Source organism: Malurus melanocephalus, unplaced genomic scaffold (genome assembly GCF_030028575.1).
Source record: "Malurus melanocephalus ecotype Western Australia unplaced genomic scaffold, MMel_1.1 scaffold_77, whole genome shotgun sequence".
NCBI classification, from domain to species: Eukaryota; Metazoa; Chordata; class Aves; order Passeriformes; family Maluridae; genus Malurus; species Malurus melanocephalus.
The window spans coordinates 975,626-998,509 of NW_026623309.1; the positions used below are offsets into that span (position 1 = coordinate 975,626).

Here is a 22,884-nt window from a genome sequence, read left to right on the forward strand (position 1 = left end):
GTGCCAAAGATTAAAAACATGTTTATATATGAAGAGTTTGTACATACAGCAGCAGGAACGAGTGCAAATGAGGATATGCATTTATTTAAATAAAGGCATGTCTGGGGAGAGAAGTGCTGGGGAAGGGTGGAAATGGGGGATTTTTATTCATCTTGCTGCATGTTATGTAGAACTTCTCCTTCTCTGTCTTGAAGGAAAAGCTATGATTAGTATGCTAAATACAAGCCTTTCACCTTGTAACTTTATCCATGCCAAATGTCTGGAATCCTTTTGTAATTTTAGCATAATTCAACATGTGCAGATTGATAAATGCATTGGTTTGGCCTTATTTCACTACTATTAAGCTTTACCTTTTTGTTGAATGGTTCTGCTTTAATTTTTCTTCTGCTTTAAATTAGTCTTCCAGTTCTTTTTCTTCTACAGCCCACAGCATTGTAAGGCAGCATCAGCCCTCATCCCTGTCAGATATGGGGGGTGTGACAGAGGAGCAAAGCTTKACAAATTGCAGGAAGAGTAGAAACATTTAAGATCGTGGGATGATGGGAAGAGCTACAATTAAACTGCTGCTATTTTGTRTATTGAAATTTTCTTTTCATAGATGGAAAAATTCGTTTGGCAACTTTAGAACTTGGCTGCCTATTGCTGAAGCAGCTGGTGTTTTCTAAAAATGGCAGGATCATAAAAAGTGTTCACCTTGATTGTCTTGAGGTGAGTATTTTCTTTCAAATTACCAGTCACTGCATTACCGGTGTCAGAGTCTCATAGTATAGTTGAATAAATCTGCTGATTTCTGGTTGCAGTAAGCCTAAATGTGAAATTTGAATTTCTAGAACATTTTTGCATTGGTAGCTCTGTKCAGTGAACATAATAACTTAYGTTYTGTTCTCAGGTTTGCTATTTTAACTTGTAACTTCTCAAACAGTTTTGTGTTTCATTTTCTCTCTGAAATTTGGTCATCCATCTCAATAATGTAACGAAAAGTGCTTTTGAAACTAATGAGCTCATATAAGCTCTATTTTCATAGGTGCAAGGACTGTATTCAGTCAAATTCTGGGATTAAGGCCATGAATAGGGATGTTAATAGATAGTCTTCTGTATCAGTTTTTGGGTGGGTTTTTTAATGTGGCTAATGAGTAAGTGGTGTATGTGTTCCCTGAAATGCATTTTCTCTTTCTAGGGTGCAAGAGAGGAAAGTGTTCATCTCCTTCGTAGTTTCTACAAGGTATATATGCAAAATGCAGTAAGGGAAAAGTCCTTTGCATAACGGGGAATATCTGCAGCCCAGTCTTTAAATACTGCCCAAAGCAGCACTTTTTTTAAGATGGGAACTCCAAATTTGTAAGAGAAGGTAGTTTTTTGTTGGAGGATTCCTCGCCTTTCCTGCCCTTCCCATACCACCCTGACATACCTCACAAAGGGCTKTTGGAAGACTCACAGAGTTTGTACTGGAGATGAAGTTTATCATTGGCACAGATGCAGCATATGCTTGGTTTTGACATTAGTTTTGGTTTGTGTCATCTGAAATGGTGATCTAAGTTTTACTTAATCTTTTTTTCTGATTGGAAACCTTTGCAAAGTTTTTTACTTTGTCTGTGTGTTGCAATGAAAGAAATAAAATTTTTAGCCTTAGGCATTAACTTCTATGTAAAGAGCAGTAAATCCGTGACAGATTTCAMGTGTCTGAAATATCTTCCTGTTTTTCTTAGAATTCTGTTGAAGAATGTTTGCTCAATGTGGCTTACAAAAAACAAGTAACTTGTGGGGGGTTGGCCTTGGCTGGTTGCTGAGGTCCACTCAGCTGCTCTCTCACTGTCCTTCCTCAACAGGATGGAGAATAGAATATCTTGTCAAGATAAAGAATAGGGAGGTYACTTGCCAATTACAGTCATGGGCAAAACAGACTCAACTTCACAGAAATGAATTTATTGCMAAAAAAAAAAATCAGATAGTGAAAAACAAAGGCAAATTAAAACATTGCTGTCCCCCACCTCTCCCTTGTCCCAGGCTCAGCTTCATTCCTGTCTCTTCAACCTTCTCCTGCTGTGAGTGGTGCAGGGGTGACGGGAAATAGGGATTGGGTGTCAGTCCATAACAGATTCTCTCTGTTGCTTCTTCCTCCTCACACTTTCCCCTGTCCCAGTGTGAGTCCCCTCTCCATGGGCTGCATTCTGTCAGGAAAATAATTGCCTCAGTGTGGGGCCTGCAGCTCCTTCAGAGCACATCTGCCTGCAGCAGAGTGGGTACCTGCTCCGCCATGGTCCTCCAGGGGCTGCAGAGGAATCTCTCTCCCTTTCCTAAATGTGTTTTCCCAGCAGTGCCATCAGTGTTGCTGAAGGGCTCAGCAGTGTCCTGCAGCCCCAGCCTCCCCTCACAGACACTCTGTACATAACCAAACTTAACAAAGCTTCAAAGCACCAAGGGGTCATGGCATGTCCATCTGCTTTCTTTTGAAAGGGAGAAGAAATTTTCCTGGATATGTTTGAAGATGAATACCGGAGTATGACAGTAAGTGAGACCCCTTGTGCCCTGCCAAATCCTCAAACTCAGATATGGCACAGGGAAAAGAAAAAGTACTGATAGCTTCTCAGAACACTGGGGTCTTTATTGCTGGGAATAGGAGAACAAAATGTGGGTGGTGTTTTTGTCTCTGAGAAGTTGTGTTTATACTTAAATCATTTATGTGAAATTTCACAGCTCTTTATTTAATAAAGTTTCATTGCTTTCTAAAATTGAGTATATAAAAATTACTTTAGCCTACTAAATAGGGCACTGGATTTATTTTTTTTTTCTCTAAAYGATATGAAAATCTTCCTATATCTGTCTGAAGCTCAGCAAGGTCTCAGTTTTGAGAAAGTTCTTTTCAGAGACAAAAGGTTATGAGAAACTTTCTTTTGATTGAAATAATCACAAATATAAGTCAAAACTGAAAATGAAACCTGGCAAAATTTGKTTTTTAGTATTTGGGAAATATTTCCTTTTGTAATCTTCTGGAGTTCTTCCTGTGTTTTATCAGTATGGAAACTTGGCCAGTGTGTCTGGGAACAGTGAGCAAATATAGATTAGAGGTTAGCATGTAAGGATCTTAAATAAGACGTGGTATTAAAAAATCTCAGAATTGTGGAATATGTGGCACTGAATTGTGTTTTAAACTAAGGAGGCAACTGCTTATTGTTCTGTATAATAATCAGTGTTGAAATATTTTTATAGATGAAACCTATGAATGTAGAATACTTGATGATGGATGCTTCAATCTTGTTACCCCCAACGGGGACACCACTGACTGGTATTGATTTTGTGAAAAGGTTGCCTTGTGGAGATGTGGAAAGAACACGAAGAGTGAGTAAGACTATTTTTCTTATATTTCTTCATGACAAAATGATGCCAAAGTCTTYGAGCAGTTCCAGGAATACAAACACTTTTCTTTGAAAATTGCTTGATTGGAAGCTTCATCCATAAAATCATAAAAGCTTGTTGAAGACAAATCTGTGTAGAGTATATAATAATTACCTGCCCCAGTGGGGAAACTTTTTTTTCTGGCTTCTTGTGTCTAGTCAATGTAGCGTGGTCTTGCACTGGAGTTGTAMTTTTTCAGAGCATGAAGACAGTTACGTACAAAGGCATTTTGATGACACTCAATGTATTGTCAGCTTCTTTTGTCATCTGCTGTCTCAGTCTATCTCTCAATTATATTCCTACAGTAAGAACCACCATGGGAGGCTGACTGGCTCCATATTGCTCATGTTTCTAGACATGGCAAAAAAAAAATTAATTTTACTTGACAGTTCATCTTGCTGAAATAGTTCATGATAGAGATCTTGAAAATGAGGAGAAAACCAGCAAAATAWCTATTTTAGTGACTGACACAATCTGTAGCGGTGATACTGATAAGGACAACATCCTTATTTCCATTCGTTGTTTAATCAGTTCATGGCCCTTATCTGGCTGTGTCCTGGAATCCTTGTGTCAGTAAGTCTGAGATACATAAACGCAAAGAAACTCAGAGAACAGCACTTTCCAAATAATGATTTCATGCAGTAATGTAAGTGTGTTATGTAAGTTTATTCAAGTACTCTTGAAGAAAAAAAMCCCATTTCCAGGAATCTTCTGAAAAGATTTGTTTTCACTRCTTGTTATAAGCCATACAGCTTTTGTTATCACAGCAAGATGCCTGATAAAATACAGTGAATTATTTTGAAAAGTATTATTCTTAGAAAGCAGAAATGTTTCCTGGAATTCTCTTATGAGGCATTTAACAGAAGGATACTTAGAAATGCGCATTAGTGGTAAATGATCGTTCCAGGATTTTGATGTGCTAAATAAGRAATAGCTTAACTTCTGTTGGTGGAAATAAAAAAATCAATACTAATATTCCTGTAGATTCTATAGGATGGAAGGGTCTCTATCATCTGGAAGAATTCCCAGAATTGCTTCCTTGTTGKTCCTCCTTCCCCAGTCACATTACGCTCAGGTTTTAGTACCTCCTCAATTCCTGTGCTGCTTCCTTCCAGCCAGGCTGCCTTGCCTTAGCTGAAAATTGTCATGAGAATATGCTGAACTCAGGTATACCTTGTGACATTGCTGCTGCCACTTAAGCTGCTGAGATATTGCTGATGGTTTCAAATGAAAGGAATTCGATTCTGTGCATCCTCTGACATGATTCAAAAAAAGTTCTCAATTTTCATTTCCCTAGCAAGTGAAATTGTCCCTTATTTTGATTATATTATGAGTTCTTAACTGTTAGGATCTTACTTCTTCCTTGCTACAGAAAGTCCCTCTAAGTGGCAGCTCTTCTTTTCTTTACTTTAGGAGGAGCTCTTAAAAATTTCACTTTGAGAAGTTTTTGAAGTACTAAGAACACTTTTYCTTGGCAATGTAGTAAGATAGTGGTAGGTTTCCCTGCAAATTGCTGTTTCTTTGCACATGGTGTGTGTGTATAAATAAGGAAATCATCATTGTAATGCATAGTTCTTTAATGAACATAGAAATCCATATTTGTTCCAACTTAAAAGAGAAAACAAAGTCAGCTGAAAAATTTCTGGACCACTGAACTTTTCTGTTGTTTTGTTGAGATGTGATAAAATATGGAAAAGCACCATTTATTGRTACTGCTAACAAACTGAGCGCTGTCGGTGTTGTAGGAAGCACAGCATGGTTCCCATTTCATCTGATGTTCTTGGTTGTTTTTTGGKTTTTTTTCCCAAAGCTAAAGTTCTAATTTTATCTTTTGTTCCTGTACTTTGTTCTGCACTAATACGTGTTTGGAGAAGAATGCCATTAATATAATAGCAAATGAATGTGATAAAAATTAATGTGGTCTSGGAGGAAGAGGTTTGAGGGGGAAGRTAAGTGAAAGCTCAGTAGTGGTTACCCTACAAATTTTAAAATGTCCCAAAAAAAAACCTTGTTGGACTTGACCTTTGGGTTACCAAAAAGTGCCAAGATTTTCCTATACTTGATTGAATTTGGCAAGTTTTAAACCAAATACTGTAAATTATTCTTGAAACATGTGGTAGCAAACTGCTTTATAGCAATCTTGTATAATTTCAGTAAGTCCACAATACATTAGAATGYAGTCTGCCTAAATGGGAGAGATGATTTCCCATTCTAAAGTGAYTCTGTTCTTATGAATTAAGTAGTTAATTATTGTTTTTGTTATATACGCTTGACATCCTTTGCTCCACATAATCATATTGTCCTGTTAGAATTCAACAGCATACTAACRTCATTGCTTTGGTGTAATTTCATGGAAGAGCCTGATACATGGCTTCCCTCTTTTCATCCCTGTTCTGCCAGAAGTTTCTGGAAGCTCTGCCGGTAGAGAGCTGGCCAAGCACTCACATTTCTGCTTCACAGGAGCCACCATTCTGTTGATTTTAAAAATAGAGGAGTGCAGGGTTTTCCCTTAAAGCACTTTAGATTTGTTTTTCCTAATACTTCCTGCAATCTGGGAGTTTCTGGGCACTGCAGCTGTTCATGAATTCAGTGCTTTTACTGTAAGGCAGCAGTTAATTTACAGTATGCCACAGAATTACTCTGTAGGAAACTCTTAAAAAGCAGAACACCGGAAGTAATAAAAAATGATTTTTYATTTGCTATACTGAAAATGCAGTTCTTGTTGGGAAAGAGGATTATAAATGGTGCCTTTCAAAAYGTGGCTAATAAAATGATTGTTCTTTGACACTTTGGGTCTTTGCATACCATATGTCATRAATTTGTAAATCAAAACTAGCATACTCATTTCACAAAGCAGCTGTTGAAAGTTTCTTGCGACTGGTGCAGCTTTCAGAATGCTTTGCTCTGATAAAGACCTTCTGAGAATATAAATTAAGTGCTCCAAGAATGTTACATTGCATGTGGCTAGTTTTGATGACCACAGCAAAGTAAAATGCAGAAATCCCCTSTGTTTCTCTCTTAACTTGTAGACATCTTAGCTAGACTTGGCCAGGAAACTTATTACTGTTTTAAGTTCAAAATGTGGGAATCTCTGAAGGTTGGTTGTATAGGTGTCTGTAGCATACAAGCTTTGCAAATACAATCAGTCTTAAAATAATGATTAAATAAAAAAAATCCAAGATTGTTGTTTTTGCTTAAGCAGCTCCTGTAATCGTTTCCCTGTAAGTCACAGTCTGTGTGTGCCAGTGGGACAAAAGCTGTGCTGCTTCTACTTCATTGGAAATAAATAGCATGTGTCAGCTTCTTTCATATGTCTTCTTTTAACTAAGTGGGAAATTACATTCTGCTTTTTCAATTTAAAATTTCAGTTTTATATGTGTTAAAAAAATTTACTGTAGGCCAGTAAACTTGAGACTTGTAAAAGCCAGCATATGTTTGTAAGATGCTCATAAAATATGCAGTATTGGGTGTAAAAATATTTTAATATTCTTTTCTTTAATTTCTCAAGGCAATCAGAGTTTTCTTTATGCTCCGTTCACTGTCACTGCACTTGCAAGGTGAACTAGAAACTCAGTTACCGCTTACRAGGGAGGGAGATCTGATAAAGGCAGATGATGTTCTTGATTTGAGTAAGTAGACCCTTAATTTTCTAAATAGTATGACATGAAGAAAAAAAAAATTCTCCTAAACTGCTTATTACCACTATTCTTACTTACTGGAGATATTGGTGATGTAACAGTTTCCTCAATCTCTGTTAGTACAAAGATTTTAAAATTCCTCTGAACATTAAAAGGCCTTTAGTGTTTATGSTTGTTTATATACAAATAATGTCAAGAGGCAGTAGAGCTTAACATGACCCAAGAATGGTTCCAGTTACTGTTTTGATTTTGAAAAATGCTGTAAACTGTCAAAATGCACCTTTTTCCCTTTTGCCTGAATGCAATGATGATGTTTTATGGGAGCTTGATGAGAGACATTAAAGTTTCTCGTGAAGAAGCATTTTTAATATTTTAATGTGCATATGTTGAATGTGAACCTTTAGGTGTAGTTGCAAGGTTGTCAGCACTATAGATGAATGTAGGTATAGAGAGTTGGGTAATTCCACAGCAGGTTCATTCTGTAGTGCTGGAGGCTGTCAGCAGAATTATTCCAACTGTTACCTTTCAGTGCTTTTTTACTCTAAATTGCTTTGAAGCAGTTACATATGATGTGATAACTGTCTGCCTCACACTGCCTGTGAGGCTCTAGGTGTCTTCTTAGCCTTCTTTAGCAGCTCACTGGATGAAGTTCACTGGCAGCTCAAATTAACAGCCCAGTGTTTGGTTTCTTCAGGTGGTAACAGGATTCTGTTGGTGGCAATGTTTTAAATGCCATGGCCAAGAGGCAAATGAGGATACATTYAATGCTGTTATTTCTTTGCTGAAACCAAAAAAAGGAACGTCATAGTTAAATCTCCTTGCTCACTCTGTCTCTGATAAGTATACAGGCTTCAAAAAGGGCTTCAAAGTCAATTTTTTTTTTTTAAAGATTTGAAAAAAGTTTATGGTGGAATAACTGAGGTTTGAAAGAACCTCAGGAGATCACCTAGTCTAACCCTCTGCTCTAAACAGGGTCAGCTAGAAAAGGTTGCCCAGGACAGCTTGTTGTCATATTTGCAGCAAGGAGAATAAAGACCAAAATGTAATGCAGGTGTATGACATGGGGCACATCCTCTAATTTCAACTAAGTGTACTTAACGGGAACAAGGTGGAGTCATGTTTGGTTGCTTTTGTAGTAAAGCAGAATGTCATCCCAGATGGGCTGCCTGCTGTTGGGAAGAGTTCTTCCTGTGAAGTGGGAGGTGGTGCATTCACTATCTCCAGCCTAATGCTTATCTCAGGCYGCCAGCTGTGCATACAAAGGGCTARAAGTTTTCTGTCAGAGCTTTTAATGTAGATGATTTCTGGAATTGTGATGACTGTAAATTGTAAAATCATTATAGAGCAAGCCCTGAGGCAGATCAGGTGCATTTAGACCATCTCAAATAGCTGTTATATTTATAAAGATTTCTTACAATACATTATTTTCAGGCAAGTATTTCATAAACRCTGGGAACTATTTCCCTTAATTTACATCTTTAGCACTGCAGGTTGCTGAGGTCTGTGAACTTTCCTTTCTTGGCTGTATTTCCTAAAACATGTTTTTTTCTTGGAGAAAGTCCAGAGAAATCTTGGATCCATGTCATAGAGGTGTTGTGTCCAGACTGGTTACAAGCTTCATTTTGCATGAGGAGAAATTAGTCATTGCTGCTAATCACAGAAAGTACACCACAGTTCTTTGCAGCAGTGTCTTATCAGGAAGCCATTCAAAACCCTGTGGTTCACTGTAATCCYCAGACCAAATTTGAATAGTACTGAAGTTTACTGGGCTTGATATTTTCATCTGAATGTGGTTGGGTATCTGTAAGTGTTTCATAGCATGGCTGTAAATATTCTCAGATCAGTTCACTGGAAATGTGTTTAACCACACTTTCTCTTCTGTTTTTGTCATCAAGGATGACAGCTTATGACCCTTCAGCAGCTGTAAACTAGAAGCAGTCATGTAAATGGACCACATTTAGTTGTACAGACTTAAAGGATTCCTGTAACAGTTCCCTAGTAAATGAGTAACTTTCTGTTCTTTGAAAGACTTTTACAGTAATGCTTTACTTGAAGGTGTTGTCAGGTCCAAAATTAAAAAACTTCCTTTTCTGGAAAGCAATTTCTGTCCTTTGAGATCTTGAAGTACTGCATTTCTGCAGTTGGACACTTGAATTTGTACAGCAGGTGTTTTAATCTGCTTGCTGTTGCACTAAAACTTTGTAAATACTGGTCAAAAAGTAGTATTTGAGAGCTCCAAAACTCTGGTGTTCTGGCCTGTTTGTTGAGAATATCTCAATAGATTCAAAATTCATAGAGTCTGACATTTAGTATTTGGAAGGGTCCTAATTCAAGCACTTCATGTCTTGAGAAGARTAGGACTGCTCCAGGAATTCAGGTCAAATGAAATAATTGTCCAAAAGCTGCTACAATTTACCTGGAGAGTCAAAAACAGACTTGAAGTTGAAGGGTGTCCAGCAGTCAGAATAGTCAGGTTTCAGACCTGTGCAGAAGTAACTTGTGTCAAGAGCCAAAGTTTATAACAAGGTAGGCCTTTTATAACAAGGCCTACGGTGATGTAGGGTCTGTCTGTGGTCTTGTGGTAACAAGAATTTTTGAGATTTCCAGAGTGAGAGAAATTGGCACTGTTGCAATTTCACCCCTGAGATGAARGTTAATATAGGTGGTAACAGAAAGAGAAAGGAAGATGCTTAGTACCCATTTTATATTTAACTTGTGAGATGTCTCAACCAGTATGGTTAAAATATTTTTTGCCCTTGATAACTATGATTAGCAATTGAAATACCTGTTAAAAAAGTGATCAGAAGCTTTCTATGTGTCGTCAAGATTATTTTTATATATTAACATTTTTATATATTAACATATATATATTTTTATATATTAAATATAAACACATTTTTATATATTAACATTTTCTGTTGCGTTAAATACCCAAACCCCAGAATCCTCAGCTTCAGTGATTATGTAACCTTCTTCCTTCCTTCCTTCCTTTAGATAACAGCGATCTAATTGCTTGTACTGTCATAACAAAGGATGGGGGTCAAGTTCAAAGATTCCTGGCTGTGGATATTTACCAGATGAGTTTGGTTGAACCAGATGTTGCCAGACTTGGATGGGGAGTAGTTAAATTTGCAGGCCTTCTACAGGTAAGAGAAGTTGTAGTCTGGGTGGTTAGCTTTTCTGAGCTGAAAATCTACATTTTATGTTGCATAGATAGTAATACCAGTATCAGCTTATGTTTTTAAGCTCTGTACCATGCTTACTTGTTTCTTTGGTCACTAATCTTTTTTCTGGTTCCTGCCTTTGAAAACATTTCTGATTTTCMGAAGAAGTTTACATGGCTAACTAGTGACACAATTGCAGATGAGGTAACTTCCCAATATACATTTGGGTCATTTGAGCACTGAAGTCCCATCCAGTAAGGACTGAGTTCCAAGCACTTTGCTCAAGTATCACATTAATGAACTCTCCTAGAGTTCTGATTTTCCTACACAGATAGGGAAGGGACAGGTTGTAATTTCAAAAGGATCTGTGCTTATCTAACTGATTTCAAAAGCTTTAGGAAGTTTCTTGCATTTGTCTCTTTCTTGTCTTAACCGCCACTATTTGTATTTCCTGAAAATTTGCTCTGCTCAGATAATTTAACTGAATTTTTAACTGACTCAATCTCTGTAAATATGGATTTCTGAGGAAGTCAATCCAAGTTGTACAAGTTGCAGAGTCTGTTTTGGTTTTATTTTGYTGGGTTTTTTTAACCTGGAAATTGTCTTTGTAGGATCTTTGATGGARCATTCATAGGCTTTTCTTTCAATGTTAATATTTAATCTGTAGTTTAGAAAAGCTTATTTGTTCTTTAACTGTTTGCCTTCTGCTTGTCTTTAGGATATGCAGGTGACAGGAGTAGAGGATGACAGTAGAGCTCTGAACATAATAATTCACAAGCCTGCCTCAAGTCCTCATTCGAAGCCCTTCCCAATCCTCCAAGCTACATTTATTTTTTCGGATCACATTCGCTGCATTATCGCGAAACAGCGTCTGGCCAAAGGCCGTATCCAAGCCCGGCGCATGAAAATGCAGAGAATAGCAGGTGAATGGGGGTTCTGAAATGATTCACACAAGACTTGTCTGTCATTGCAAGTGTTTACGTAACATCAGGGTGAGGCACAGTAAGGAGTGGTGGGCCACAGAAAGCTCTGAACCAGGGCTGAGTTTCCAAGGAATAGATTTGGTTTCATATTAACTTGGAGTTTACAAAGTGCATATGGCACACTTTTATTGTTTGCTTCATAAAAAAAAATCAAAGCGAGTTTGAGGATAATACAGATCTACTTGATATTAAAAATTTTAGGTTGAATGGTAATGCAAAGGCAATTTTTTTCCAGTTTAGAGCACATTGTCTTTTTAAATGGCTTTCTGCAGTGTTCAGTTGTAACTAATGAATTCCTTTATTTGTGCAGGGAAAAACAAAAGGTTTTTTTAATAACTCCTATGTTTTTTTAGTACAAGGGGCTTCCGGCAATCCTTTTGGGTTTTTTCTCCTCTACTGTATTTTGGGGTTTCCATAGTGTGAATGTGGTGTGGACAGCAATGTAGAAAAGGTTGCCAGAAGCACTGACTCTCTTGTCAGTGCATTTGTAACCCTAATTAAGAGGCAAATGCAGGCAAGTTACGTTAAAAATCTGGTTTAGACTTGAGATCCTGAGCAAGTTATCAATTCTATTGTCACCTCCTCTTCCTTTTATGTATTTGAGTAACAAAAATTATCAATTGTGATTAAACATAGCTCTCCTGGATCTTCCTGTTCAGCCTTCAACTGAAGTTATGGGTTTTGGACACAGCTCTGCTGCAGCCCAGCACCTCCCATTTAGATTCTATGACCAGTCCCGGCGTGGGAGCAGTGACCCGACAGTGCAGCGCTCTGTCTTTGCATCTGTTGACAAAGTCCCAGGTAAGATGAACATTCATTAACAAGCAGTTTTTGCTTTGTGATTTCTATCTGCAGAAACTCTACTGTAACTCATATAAGCAATGAAAAGCTTATTGTGATGTGTTCCTGAACACACAACACCAGGATGAGGCTTAGGGCAAAACTTATTCCAAGAGAAACAAATAATGCCTGGGTGTGTATTCTGGGTATGAGGTGAGCAATACTTCCATTGTAGTTTCCCCAGATGTCTTAATACTTTACCTTCGTTTACAAATCGAGTTAGATTAAGTCATGTTTTGCATATGCAATATTTATGCAACTCATGTGTCAGTGGTGCATATTTCCTCCTTTCATTTGKTTTTGAATGTTTTCATGCTGGATTGTGAAAGCAGCTGGGATGCTGTGCACTGCCTGGTTTCCCTCAGAATGAGCAAGACAGCAAAGGGCCACAGCTACTCCTAAAATATTAGCTTGGAATTGGGATTAAAGGAATGATTCTAAATCAACGAGCTCTTTGCTTTTTTGTCTCCTTTTTGTCTGTTTCACAACTGACTTCTCTGCAGAAATTCTTTTCCAGATGGTGAAATTTTCTCCTTTTTGGTTAAGTCATTTTGAAGTGGAGTCTCATACTGCTGGAAAGTACTTAACTGTGCTGTATTTACAGAAGGTCTTATTACCACTTGCTCCCAACTATTTCACAGAATTCAGTATTTCTCTTTAAATGGGATTTGGTGATTCAGAWTTCAAATGCCCGACTTAGAATGTAGATGTTTGACTCCTTTAAGATGAAATTGGAGCTCAGTTTGCCTGTGTCCTGATGGGAAACAGAAATTATAAAACAATAGATATCRCCAGTCAGGTCTTTCAAATACAAGTGTGTGTTGTGTGATGGGAGTGTATTTCCTTATTTGACGTGACTTCCATGGAAAAGGTGTGGTTGGAAAGATGCCAGTGTCACTGTTTCAACTTTTAGTAAGGAAARTGCACTTGTGTTCCTAACAGGTGACTTCATCTACTAATTTGGAGATGGGGGTATTGGGGATGATGCAACACAGTAGYTTGTTGAAGCAACCACATACTTTATTTGAATTCCAGGAAATGTAGACTTCCACTTGCAGATCCAGAGGAAAAAGTATTTTGAAGTTTACAAAGTAAGATAAATGAGGCATAGAACTTGAAGTACTTCWAGTGCAGCATCTTTGAGATGCATTGTATGASAGTTAGTAATGTAATAAAAAYRGATTAAGATCCTGTTTTACRTCTGATTACAACACAAGTATCAGATACAGGTTTTCTCTCTTATCTTTGCTAAGGAATGAAGTAAGTTTTCTAGTTCGTAGTGATTTTCATAGGAATCTGTGCTTATCCTTTTGTCAGGCTTGCAGTGATTTTTACTTCAAGGGAAAAATTTTGTGGCTTTAAAAAAATTACTGAACAAGTTGGAGTTCAATTACTGGCTTCATGTATTCATTCCTTACTGCTACAGCTTCAATTGGTGTTTGAGTTCTGCAAGGCTGACAGTCACTTTATTTGCTTGTACTTTTAAGAAACAAATCATGCTTTCCCTTGGTGATGATTCTTTTGTAGATTATTTAAAGGAGAGCTATGTTTTTGGCAATATTTTTAGATTAATTACTACTTTTGGCAGGACCATGTTGGTTTTCAGTGCTGTACATCCGGTGTGGTTTTTAAGAAATTAACAATAATATAAATGTTTTCATCCCTTCTGCAGATTTCAGTCTGTGAARAATTTTAATACAGCTGTTGAATCAGTTCCCTAACCTCTCTTGTCAATGAGTTTAGAATTTTCAAGAACATCTGTTGCAGTTAYGTCTGGTTCAGTTTCTCTCATGGTGCCTGCATAAAGCTCTCCATGTTTCCCTAGAGAGCCTGCAGTTACCTTATGCATTCCCTTATTGTTGTCAAATCTGGCACATTTTCCTATATTGTTTCACAGTCCAAAGTTAAAATCTGTTCTGAAAGTGCTTTGTGGTGTCTGGAGGAAGAGGGTGAGGATGGTTATAGCCTAAAACTGAATTTTGTGCATGRCACATGAAGAGTGATGGGAGTATAACATGATGCTTCAGAGCAGCTCCATTAACACAACGAAAAGTGCAGGTTAGCCAAGTGCAGGGAGATGCTGTAATCATCTCCTGCTGGACTGGACAATTCTCATCAGAGAACAACGTAAGCAAAATTCTTCACTTGATCCATTTTATCATCATGAAGTCGTGGCTATGAATATAYTTCAAGGTCTGTTTTAAGTTACTGGCTTTTGTGAGAATATTAGAGCTTGTTAGAGATAATGGCTGGACTGCTCACCATCTCATGTATTAGCTATTTATGAATATGTTGGACTTTTGAAGCATTCTTTGTGTAAATAAAGAGCTACACTGCTYTCAGAGAAACCAGCAGGTTTGGTAGGGGGCCCTGTGAACATAGATCTTMTATTGAAAGTAAATAAATAATGAGCCCCTCTTCAGGCAAACTCAASAAGTAGTTTCAAGTATCAGCTCTATTCTGAAATTTATATGCCCAGTGWGTCTTAAGGGAAATCTTAACGATTTCCAGCAAAAGGTACATCTAAATATTTTAACAACTGTGGTTGCTTACCTACTGAGTAAATTTATTTTGAAAAGCAAAAGGAATCAATAGATTTCTCTTCCTATTTTTTCCATTGTTAATATCTTAGTAGATGATGATGGTGAGGTTTTRAGAGAAAAAGGAGGAAAAAACTTGTTGTTAACATTAGCCTGGTGGCAAGCTATAACCATCTTCCTTTTAAAATCTGAAGGAAAAAAGTCATCCATAGCTTTGGAACCCTGTGCATGGAATGACCTAATGTACCTGTCATCATCAGATTAACCCTTCTAAGTGTTATTTTACTTCCCATAACTGATTAATTCTGCTCACCTTTTCTTTGCAAGTATTTCCTGAAGGAGTTTCCTCTTTTGAATATTTGTTTGTCACTAGTTTCCCAGTTACAGTATTTTGAATGGTTTAGGCTTACCTTTCCCTATCTAAATTAGCTTCCTGTAGCATACTTAAAATCCTTCCTCTGCAGTTGTTTTGGGAGAGAAAATATTTGAGGTCACTTTGAAGCAAATGCTGCTGTGTGGAGATATGAATCCATGAGTGCTGTTCTGCAGAAGCTTTGGGCTGACATCTTGCTAAGTCAGGCCAGCTTTCTCTAGGACAGTCATGGGAGACCTTGTTTACTGTTTTCTACTGTTTTGGTGGGGATGGCAGATTTCTTCTCCCTTGAAGTGCAAGCTTTTGTGAATATAGAATGCTTTGGATGGGTACAGCTTTTACCAGCATTGTAAGGGAAGTTAAATCCCTTGATGCAAGCACTTCTGTACCAGTGGCTTTAGGAACTGTTCTTAGTTTTTTTTTTTTTCATTTTAACAGCTGGCTTTGCCTCACTTCTGTGGTCACAAGTCCACTGGTATTTTTCTGTTTCCCCATCCTAACTGGTATTTCCAAATATGAAATGTGYATGAAAAACTTAATGGACATTTTCTGATTAAAAACTATAGCACTCTGGACCAGTGATACATGTAGAAGTCTTTCACATTTGAGGTAGTTCAGTTTGTGGTCAACTTTTTGCAGACTGTCAGACATCACAGTATGTAACCTCAGTTTAACTTAACCTAAATGATWGCAGAAAATCAATCAGTTTGGTTTCTGAAATAAAATATGTGGATTTATTTACATTTATGGGATAATTAGCTGSTTACCAAACTATTTTGTTTTTAACTAAAAGAGATGTCTTCTACCATGGTGGTGATTTAATTCTTTCAAGTGGTGTTCATCTTGAATACAATGAATTGTAATTTAACTTGGTAAAAGTGACATTTAGATACCTATCTAAAACTATGACACAGTGCTRCAGAAATTCAGATAGCATTGTGTTTCTGCAAGTGGTTTTGAGTCTGGTTCTCGGGTAAGCATGGGAGGTAGAAAGTAGGAGGTGGGACTGCAGATCAAGTCAGATTATTAGTAAGACTGATGTTTGTTAGCTTTGTTCCTGTGCTTTCTTCACTGTGTTTTTTTCACTTGTAGCACAGTCTGTCACTGTGTTGATGCTAACAGCATTTYCCTGACTTGCATATCTATGTTTTGAAGCTTTCAGAGGCTCCTTGTAACATGTGCATTGAAACTGTGTTTTGACTGGCTGCTGTATGGCACCAGCAAATTCCCCATGTAGGAGATTCTCTGAGTGAATCATCCATCCAGTGCTGTGGGAGATTCCCCATATGAAAGGATGAAGAATTGTGTGGTGCATTTGCCATCTTACCTGRCTGTCAGATACTTCCCTTTCCACTGTTAATGTGCAGTGATGGCAGCAAGTAGTATGTTGTCAGGTGTTTTATGGTGCATGTTGTGGCTACTTTCAGTAGTTTAYAGCACTGCCAAAAAAACTTTTGCATTAGTACTTTCTTGAGGGARAGTGAGGAGGATTTAAGGAGTGCTGTGAGACACTATACACCTTTCCAGTCTTCAAACTGGAAAAAGTTTAGCTTGTGAGAGGCTGGATGAAATTCAATGCCAGCATTAGATGTGATTGATTAAAATTTCCTGAAGTTATCTCTAGTAAAAAATGTAGGCCTTCTATCCAAGAGGTTTTTTTATTCGCTTTTGTCTTAACCATTTTCCTTACGTTAAGGTCTATGACCCTGAATATATTGACTATATCAAAAATCAAAGAGTTTTGACTGTTTGTGCAAACTCTAAATTTTAAAATACTTTGAATCCTTTACACTCTGTTTCCTTGCTCATTGATCAGCACTTGTAGCCTGTTTTCAGTAAGATGCATTCAGATGTTCTGGTTTCCAAGATGAAGGTGGGAGAGGGCACATCCTCTGGGTCACTGCGGGAGGTTGGCACCACTTTGATACAGCRTTTGCTTTTACCTTTTCCCACTTTGTTCTATAGCATAACTCTCAAGATAATTAACCTGAAAACCTCCCTGTTTTGCAGGCTTTGCTGTAGCCCAGTGTATAAACCAGCACAGTGCATCCCCACTGTCRTCACCATCCCCTTCCAGTGGCAGTGGCAGTACAGGGCGCTGTGATTCAGTGACTGCAAGCTCGACATCCACTCCTTCTGCTGCACAGAGCCCAGCAGGTATTCACTCGCCATCTTCAGCCTAGGCACTAAGGCATACAGAGYAATTCATTGTAAAATTAAGTTAGTATGTTATTGGATTAAAAGCAGWAGGGCTTTATGGTTTTAGATCACTTAATCAGCTAAGCCAATTAAAAATAAATTGGGTGCAAATTTAAGTGATCTCTTCAGCTCTCTGGAACTCTGAATACTTGGCATCTTTCATTAGAGATTTTAAGTACTGGTGAAATAATGTCCTGCTTTTCTGACTTCTTTCCTGGCACATACAGTTTAGAATKTTGTGGGGCTTTTTATGTTGGTGGYGTGTTTTAACTGAAGAAWTGATTGCTTTGAATAAATCTGTAATGTAAAACTGTTAGCCTTAGGGCCATAGGGGATAAGTTGATCTCCACATGAAGCATCTCTTTTTGAACTGGGTGGCATTYGCTTTTGTGTGTTTATCTGATCCTCACATTAATTTGTAACAATGGGCCAAGTATGAAATATTTGAAAATAGTTATTTAGAATGTTAATATTGTAAAGCTTTTGCAATAACACCGTGGCTGTACACTTCCACGTTTCAGGAGGCTGTTTCAGCTGGTGCAGAAAAGACTGTAATATGAATAGACTGACAGTGTAACTTTCACAATGTAGATTGCATGTGTTTGCATTGGTCAGTGAATTTAGTGGGTATGCTTAAACTGGAGCTTCTTGTTGCATTATTCCTCCTTTCTGTGTACTAAGAGTCGACAATCTTGTCTGTTCTGTGTATGAGGCAAAGCCCCAGGCTGGAGACTGAACAAGAAGTAAATCCTGAAGGGTGCATACTGAAATGCTTTTGTGCTAGAATTGACCTGCTCTATCTCATTTGGTTATAAAACAATAGAGGTAACTTGATTGTCAAGATCTTTTCAAGCAACCCYTCCTTTTAATGGTCACTTCTGATGYTGATCATTCCTTGAGAGGGCTGTTCTGGATACCCCTTCTAGGACATACCATTTTGCCTTTATTTGGAAGGCACATCTATATCTAAAATTTGTTGCAGTCCTGCAGGAAATGATGCAACTTTTGCTAGTTATTGAGTGTTTTTAGGTTTCATTAAACAGTGTCAGCAGATCAGTGTACATTATATGTTTAAAGTGAGTATCCCTGCAAGGAATACCTTTGGAAAGGATAAGGAAAGGATGTCGAKGAAGTTAGTGAACAATATATGAACTTCTTAGTGCAGTTTCAGGCAATAATGAACAAATAGTGGTTTAAAAYCTGTGGCTAAATATCTGACGGTGTCTCAAGATGCTTAGTATAGACAAGTGAGAACTCTGAAATCCCTGGAGTTAGGTCTTTTGGGGAGTGGGAATATAGGGACAGTTTTCACCAATCCCTGGAGCTTTCTTGACACTTTTTGCTAATCTTCAGTGTCAGATCAATACTGTTTATTCTTGGGATCAGTGTTTCTCCATTAACTGAYTGACCAGTTTGCTGCAAGTTTGTAATGAATGTTCTCCCTTTTATAGTACTTCTATGTAATTGTGATCTCTAGTGAAACTTGCCAGGAATGTGRCATGAGAGAGAGGATCTGTTTGGCATGTCCAGGTAGCAGTTCTWTGGGCTTCTGCATGAACAGAACTCTGCTGAAGTAAGTGACAATGCCATGAGCACTGTCTGTGCTCTATCAGGTCATACCAATCACTCARCTGGCATATGGAAAYRCTTGTTGGTGTTCACCCACTTCAATGGGTGATTTTCCCTTAGCTTAAGCAGCTGAAGCTAAACTGCCTTATTCTGCTCGGAAGCACGAGAGGAGACTTRAATCATCTGAAGTGGCTCCTTTGAGGAGGAAGTAACCAGTASCTGATGAGCAGCAAGCAGTTACCAAAATCTGTTTTATGTCCCAAGGCAGCCCTTGAATGCTGCTGCTGTCTGTCACATTTGTCTCATTTCCCATTCCATTTTGAACACACACAAATGTGTAGGAGCTCTCTGCCCCTCCTTCCCTGCTCCCCTGTTTGCTCTGGCACCTGCTCAAATTGTTGAGCATGAAGAGCATCCTGGGTTGCTCAGGAACTTCAGACAAGAAGGCCAGACAAGATAAAAGGGAGATGGCTATCTGGACTTCAAGGAAACTACCTCAGCTACCTTCCTCAGGAGCAACATCTTAAACCACACAGCTTATTATACTCTGAGCTTGTGATTTTAATGTCCTAAAATACTCTCAATTGGCAGGTTTAAACTGGTCAGGATTTGATATATTTGAGACAATAYTTGTAAATCTTCACAGAGTTGCTTCTGGAAATCAGATTTGTGACATAGACACCAATTTTTACATAAAAGAGTGATAAATGAGAATAGAATAAAGACAAATTGCATATTARTTAAGAGAAAGCAATGTTACAATATAGAATATATATTGATAATTGAACAGCAAAAGAGCTTTCAAAAATATCATACAAAAAGGTTACATTAAAGTGTTTTGTGAAAGTAATTTACTTGTTACCATTCCTACCTGCATCAAACAGTCACACAGTGTTGCATCAACATCTTTGTTATGAGTGATAAACTCTTGTGCTTCCCGAGTTTATTGGCTATCCTACCTAAGAGCTTTGTGGCACAGATATTTTAAAGACTAGCAGCTCTCCCATTTGCAGTATCTGGGATTTAAGCTTAGCCCTTTACAAGGTCACTGTTCTTTAAAATTGAAAAAGCAGAAGTCATCCCTTAAAGAAAGCAGAATGCCTAGCAAGACAGAAAAATCAGTATCAGGTTTTGCAGATGCTGCTATCAGAATGTTTTTTTTCTTTGTATTTACATGATTTTTTCATTGGCATGTCCGTTTGAAGTGTTGCTATGCACAAGGTAGAAATGTTCTCTTGTTAGGCAAATTTGAGTCATCAAGTTTCAGAGTTTAGAATAGTCATGTCTTGGCTACCCTTGCTGGAAMTGTGCACTTCTTTAAAGTGCTTATTTTTATATATGCCAAGGAATAGATATAGAAGCTCTYTTACTGTAAGTTAGCAGTCTTCCARAATTATAAATGTGTTAATGTCATCTATGCTGTATTTTATTACTTTTTAAGCTGTCTTAAGTTTTAAAATGCAATTGGCTTCAGTACTTAAGAAAATGTTTACATTGGARCAATAGGTAATGAGGACTTCGCAAGGCACTGATCTGTGCCACTTCTGCTGTATTTCATGCTTCTGGCAGATAGTGATGATAAAAGATCTAAAATAAGTACTAAGAGCTGTYCCTTGTTGCAGAGAACATATTGGATTCCAGTCTGTAAAATTAAATTTCCATTCCAAGGAGAGGATGATTAATCAAGCATGGACAGCCTATAAGAGCAKTGCCTGCCTTCCTATTGAAACCATCTTTGTCTCTTCCCTCTATAATCAGTAATGTAAATGTGGTTTGACCTTCTGTTCTATGATGCTCTAGTAATTTTCTAACTAGGTGAGGAAGTACTTTTGTTCTTAGAAAGTTTCTTTTCTAGGAACTTTCTATGCACCAAGCATCATCATCTGAACTGCTGCTATCTTTTCAAACCCTGTATTTGGCTTTATCATAAACCAAATGTAAATGCTGCTGTTGGATATGAGAATGGTAGGGCTGAATGGTCTGAAGTGTTGTCACCTGCACTGTACTGCACCTCATATAGTTTATGGCCAAGGGAAAGGAGAATAATTTTGTGTCATCAGAATTTGTGGTAAATAACTTCTCTCAAGATTTCTGAAGCAGGTGAGTAAATTGTAATTAAAATAAAAACCTACCAGCCCTCCTTGGTCTAAGTGCTGTTGGTATTGTAAGAAATAGCCCAAACTGTATTATTAATATTTCCAGATAGGAAGCAAAAAAAATCAGTTAAACTCATTTATTTCTAAAGAATGAATACTTCCCGCTTCAGAAGTATTTCYCAAAACTAGTAGGCTTTGGTGTGGTGTTGAATTGTATTCAAGATACCAGCAGTTACGGGTGTGTCCTTGTCACTTATTCTTGTTGCTGCTCTAACATTTATCCTTTGTCTTCATTCCAGTTTCCCTTCCCTGTGTCATTGTTCAAGCCTCTGTATGATTTATGGCTGTGTTTCCCTCAGTAAGGTCTGGCAGGAAAGGACGCCGGCGGGTGTTTAGTCTGTCGGAGGCTGACAGTCACGGTGGACACTGGGTTTAGGCCTTCCAGCAGCAGCTGCAGCAGAAACTCCCGCAATACCCACTCAGGCAGGTTCCTCCATAAGCCTTCACAAGCCCATAATACTCAATAGAACATATTTGCTTTCCATGCTGACAGCAGTGACAGTGAGGTAGGAAACTGAAGAAAGCATCGTAATATTTATCTCTGCGTTTTGTTTTGGGAGAACTRTAAATTAATTAATTAGCTGTTTCTGAAAGCCTTATATGCCRTTTCTCCCATGTCTCTGGACACTCYTGCCAAAGGTGGAAATTGTGCTTATCAAGCCTCCAGCTTCAAAGCAGCCATGTCTTCATTTGCACAGGGCAGCCCTGGCTGTAGTGAAATTTAGTAAGCCCAGGCTCCTGAATGGACAGTAATGCAGGTCGTTGGCCAGCAGCAAGAAATCCTTTTACAGCTCAGGTAAAAGGAACAGCCATTCCCTGTCATATTCCCAGCAGGAGACTGTCTTTGGACTGATGGCACAGGCTTTATATGTCTGTGATCAAGCTCTGGCAGATGACTTTATGGACTGTTTAATTGTCCTCTCCCGAGGAGCTTAGGCGGCAGAGCAGATGCAAAAAAAAAAATGGAGATAYGCTTCACATGACCTTTGTTATTTAATCTATTTTCACTTGTATCCAATTAATTTCTTTTCTTTGTTACTCTCATGGCATGAAGATACTTTACTCAGCTGGTATTATGTAAACACCCTTTTTTGTCTTCATAGATTTAATTTGCAACTTTTCACTTAATGTCTTGTTATTTTTTTTGTTATCCTTTCCTAGTATGTTGCTATACATCTTAGAACCTTCTCTGTGGATGATGCTCATTCTTTCCTTTTTCTTTTCTTTCCTATTTTCTTTCACAATAATTCTTCTTAACATAAGTTAAAACAACAGAAGTAGAGTATTTTAGTTTGGATTTTTTGCTGTAATGATAATCTTTGTAGCATTAAAGAAGTGCTGAAAAACAYGTGAGGCTGAAGCTCTAAATCTAAAGAGAGCTAATAATACCCCAAAACTTGGAAAACTACACTTTGTTTTCAATAGGTGTAGTAAGTTTGGAGGTATGGAAGGGTGTTTGTTAGAGCTAAAAGTTAAGGCAAGAACCATTTTAAGAGACTCACTTCACTCTCCCTGGTTTTGTTGCAGATCTGGCATATATTTTGTGCCAGAACACTCTTGCTTAAATACATGGAGTTTGGGGAGAGATAAATAGAAATGCTGTTTTGTAGTATTAGGTGATAACCTTTTGAAATTCAAGAGTGGATCATATCTTAGTGACTGGTGGTTTTATCTGCATGAGGATTACAATTTTTTTTTCTTTCTATCCAAAAGTCAAACTGGAACAAAGTGTTAGGAGTTTTTGAAAACGCGTTAGTATTYTTGCATGCAGTATGAAAAGAAGTTCCAGATAAAGGGCAGAGAAATTAATTTGTAAACATGCTGGGTACATGAAACTCTTAAAAAGCAAGAGCTTGGTACCTGCCTGGAGACAGACATTGTTGTGAGCTCTACACTATGTTCAGAACTCTCCCTCCTCCACCTCTTTGTGTGTTGGGATTTGCTTTCTGGTCATTTTGGCAGTGATGCCACGTTGGGTTACTGCAATTGGCCACTGTTCCCCAAAATACAGTGCCAGAGTGACAGAAGG

The 22,884-nt window shown here is 37.9% G+C and overlaps 1 protein-coding gene across 6 annotated transcripts in view; it reads left to right on the top strand.

Annotated features, from left to right (window-relative positions):
- The window catches only part of CLEC16A (C-type lectin domain containing 16A), a 59,900-nt gene that overhangs the window by 27,918 nt on the left and 9,098 nt on the right, over positions 1-22,884 (top strand). For 2 of the 6 annotated variants that reach the window (XM_057367275.1, XM_057367279.1), the window contains exons 14-22: positions 599-708; positions 1,178-1,222; positions 2,455-2,505; positions 3,208-3,336; positions 6,902-7,022; positions 10,026-10,177; positions 10,914-11,118; positions 11,815-11,979; positions 16,942-17,088. In XM_057367275.1, coding sequence (XP_057223258.1) covers positions 599-708; positions 1,178-1,222; positions 2,455-2,505; positions 3,208-3,336; positions 6,902-7,022; positions 10,026-10,177; positions 10,914-11,118; positions 11,815-11,979; positions 16,942-17,088 — 1,125 coding nt within the window. Of the gene's footprint in view, positions 1-598; positions 709-1,177; positions 1,223-2,454; positions 2,506-3,207; positions 3,337-6,901; positions 7,023-10,025; positions 10,178-10,913; positions 11,119-11,814; positions 11,980-16,941; positions 17,089-21,154; positions 21,984-22,884 lie in introns of those variants that run through there. The other 4 variants (XM_057367281.1, XM_057367276.1, XM_057367278.1 and 1 more) reach the window with 4 other exon arrangements.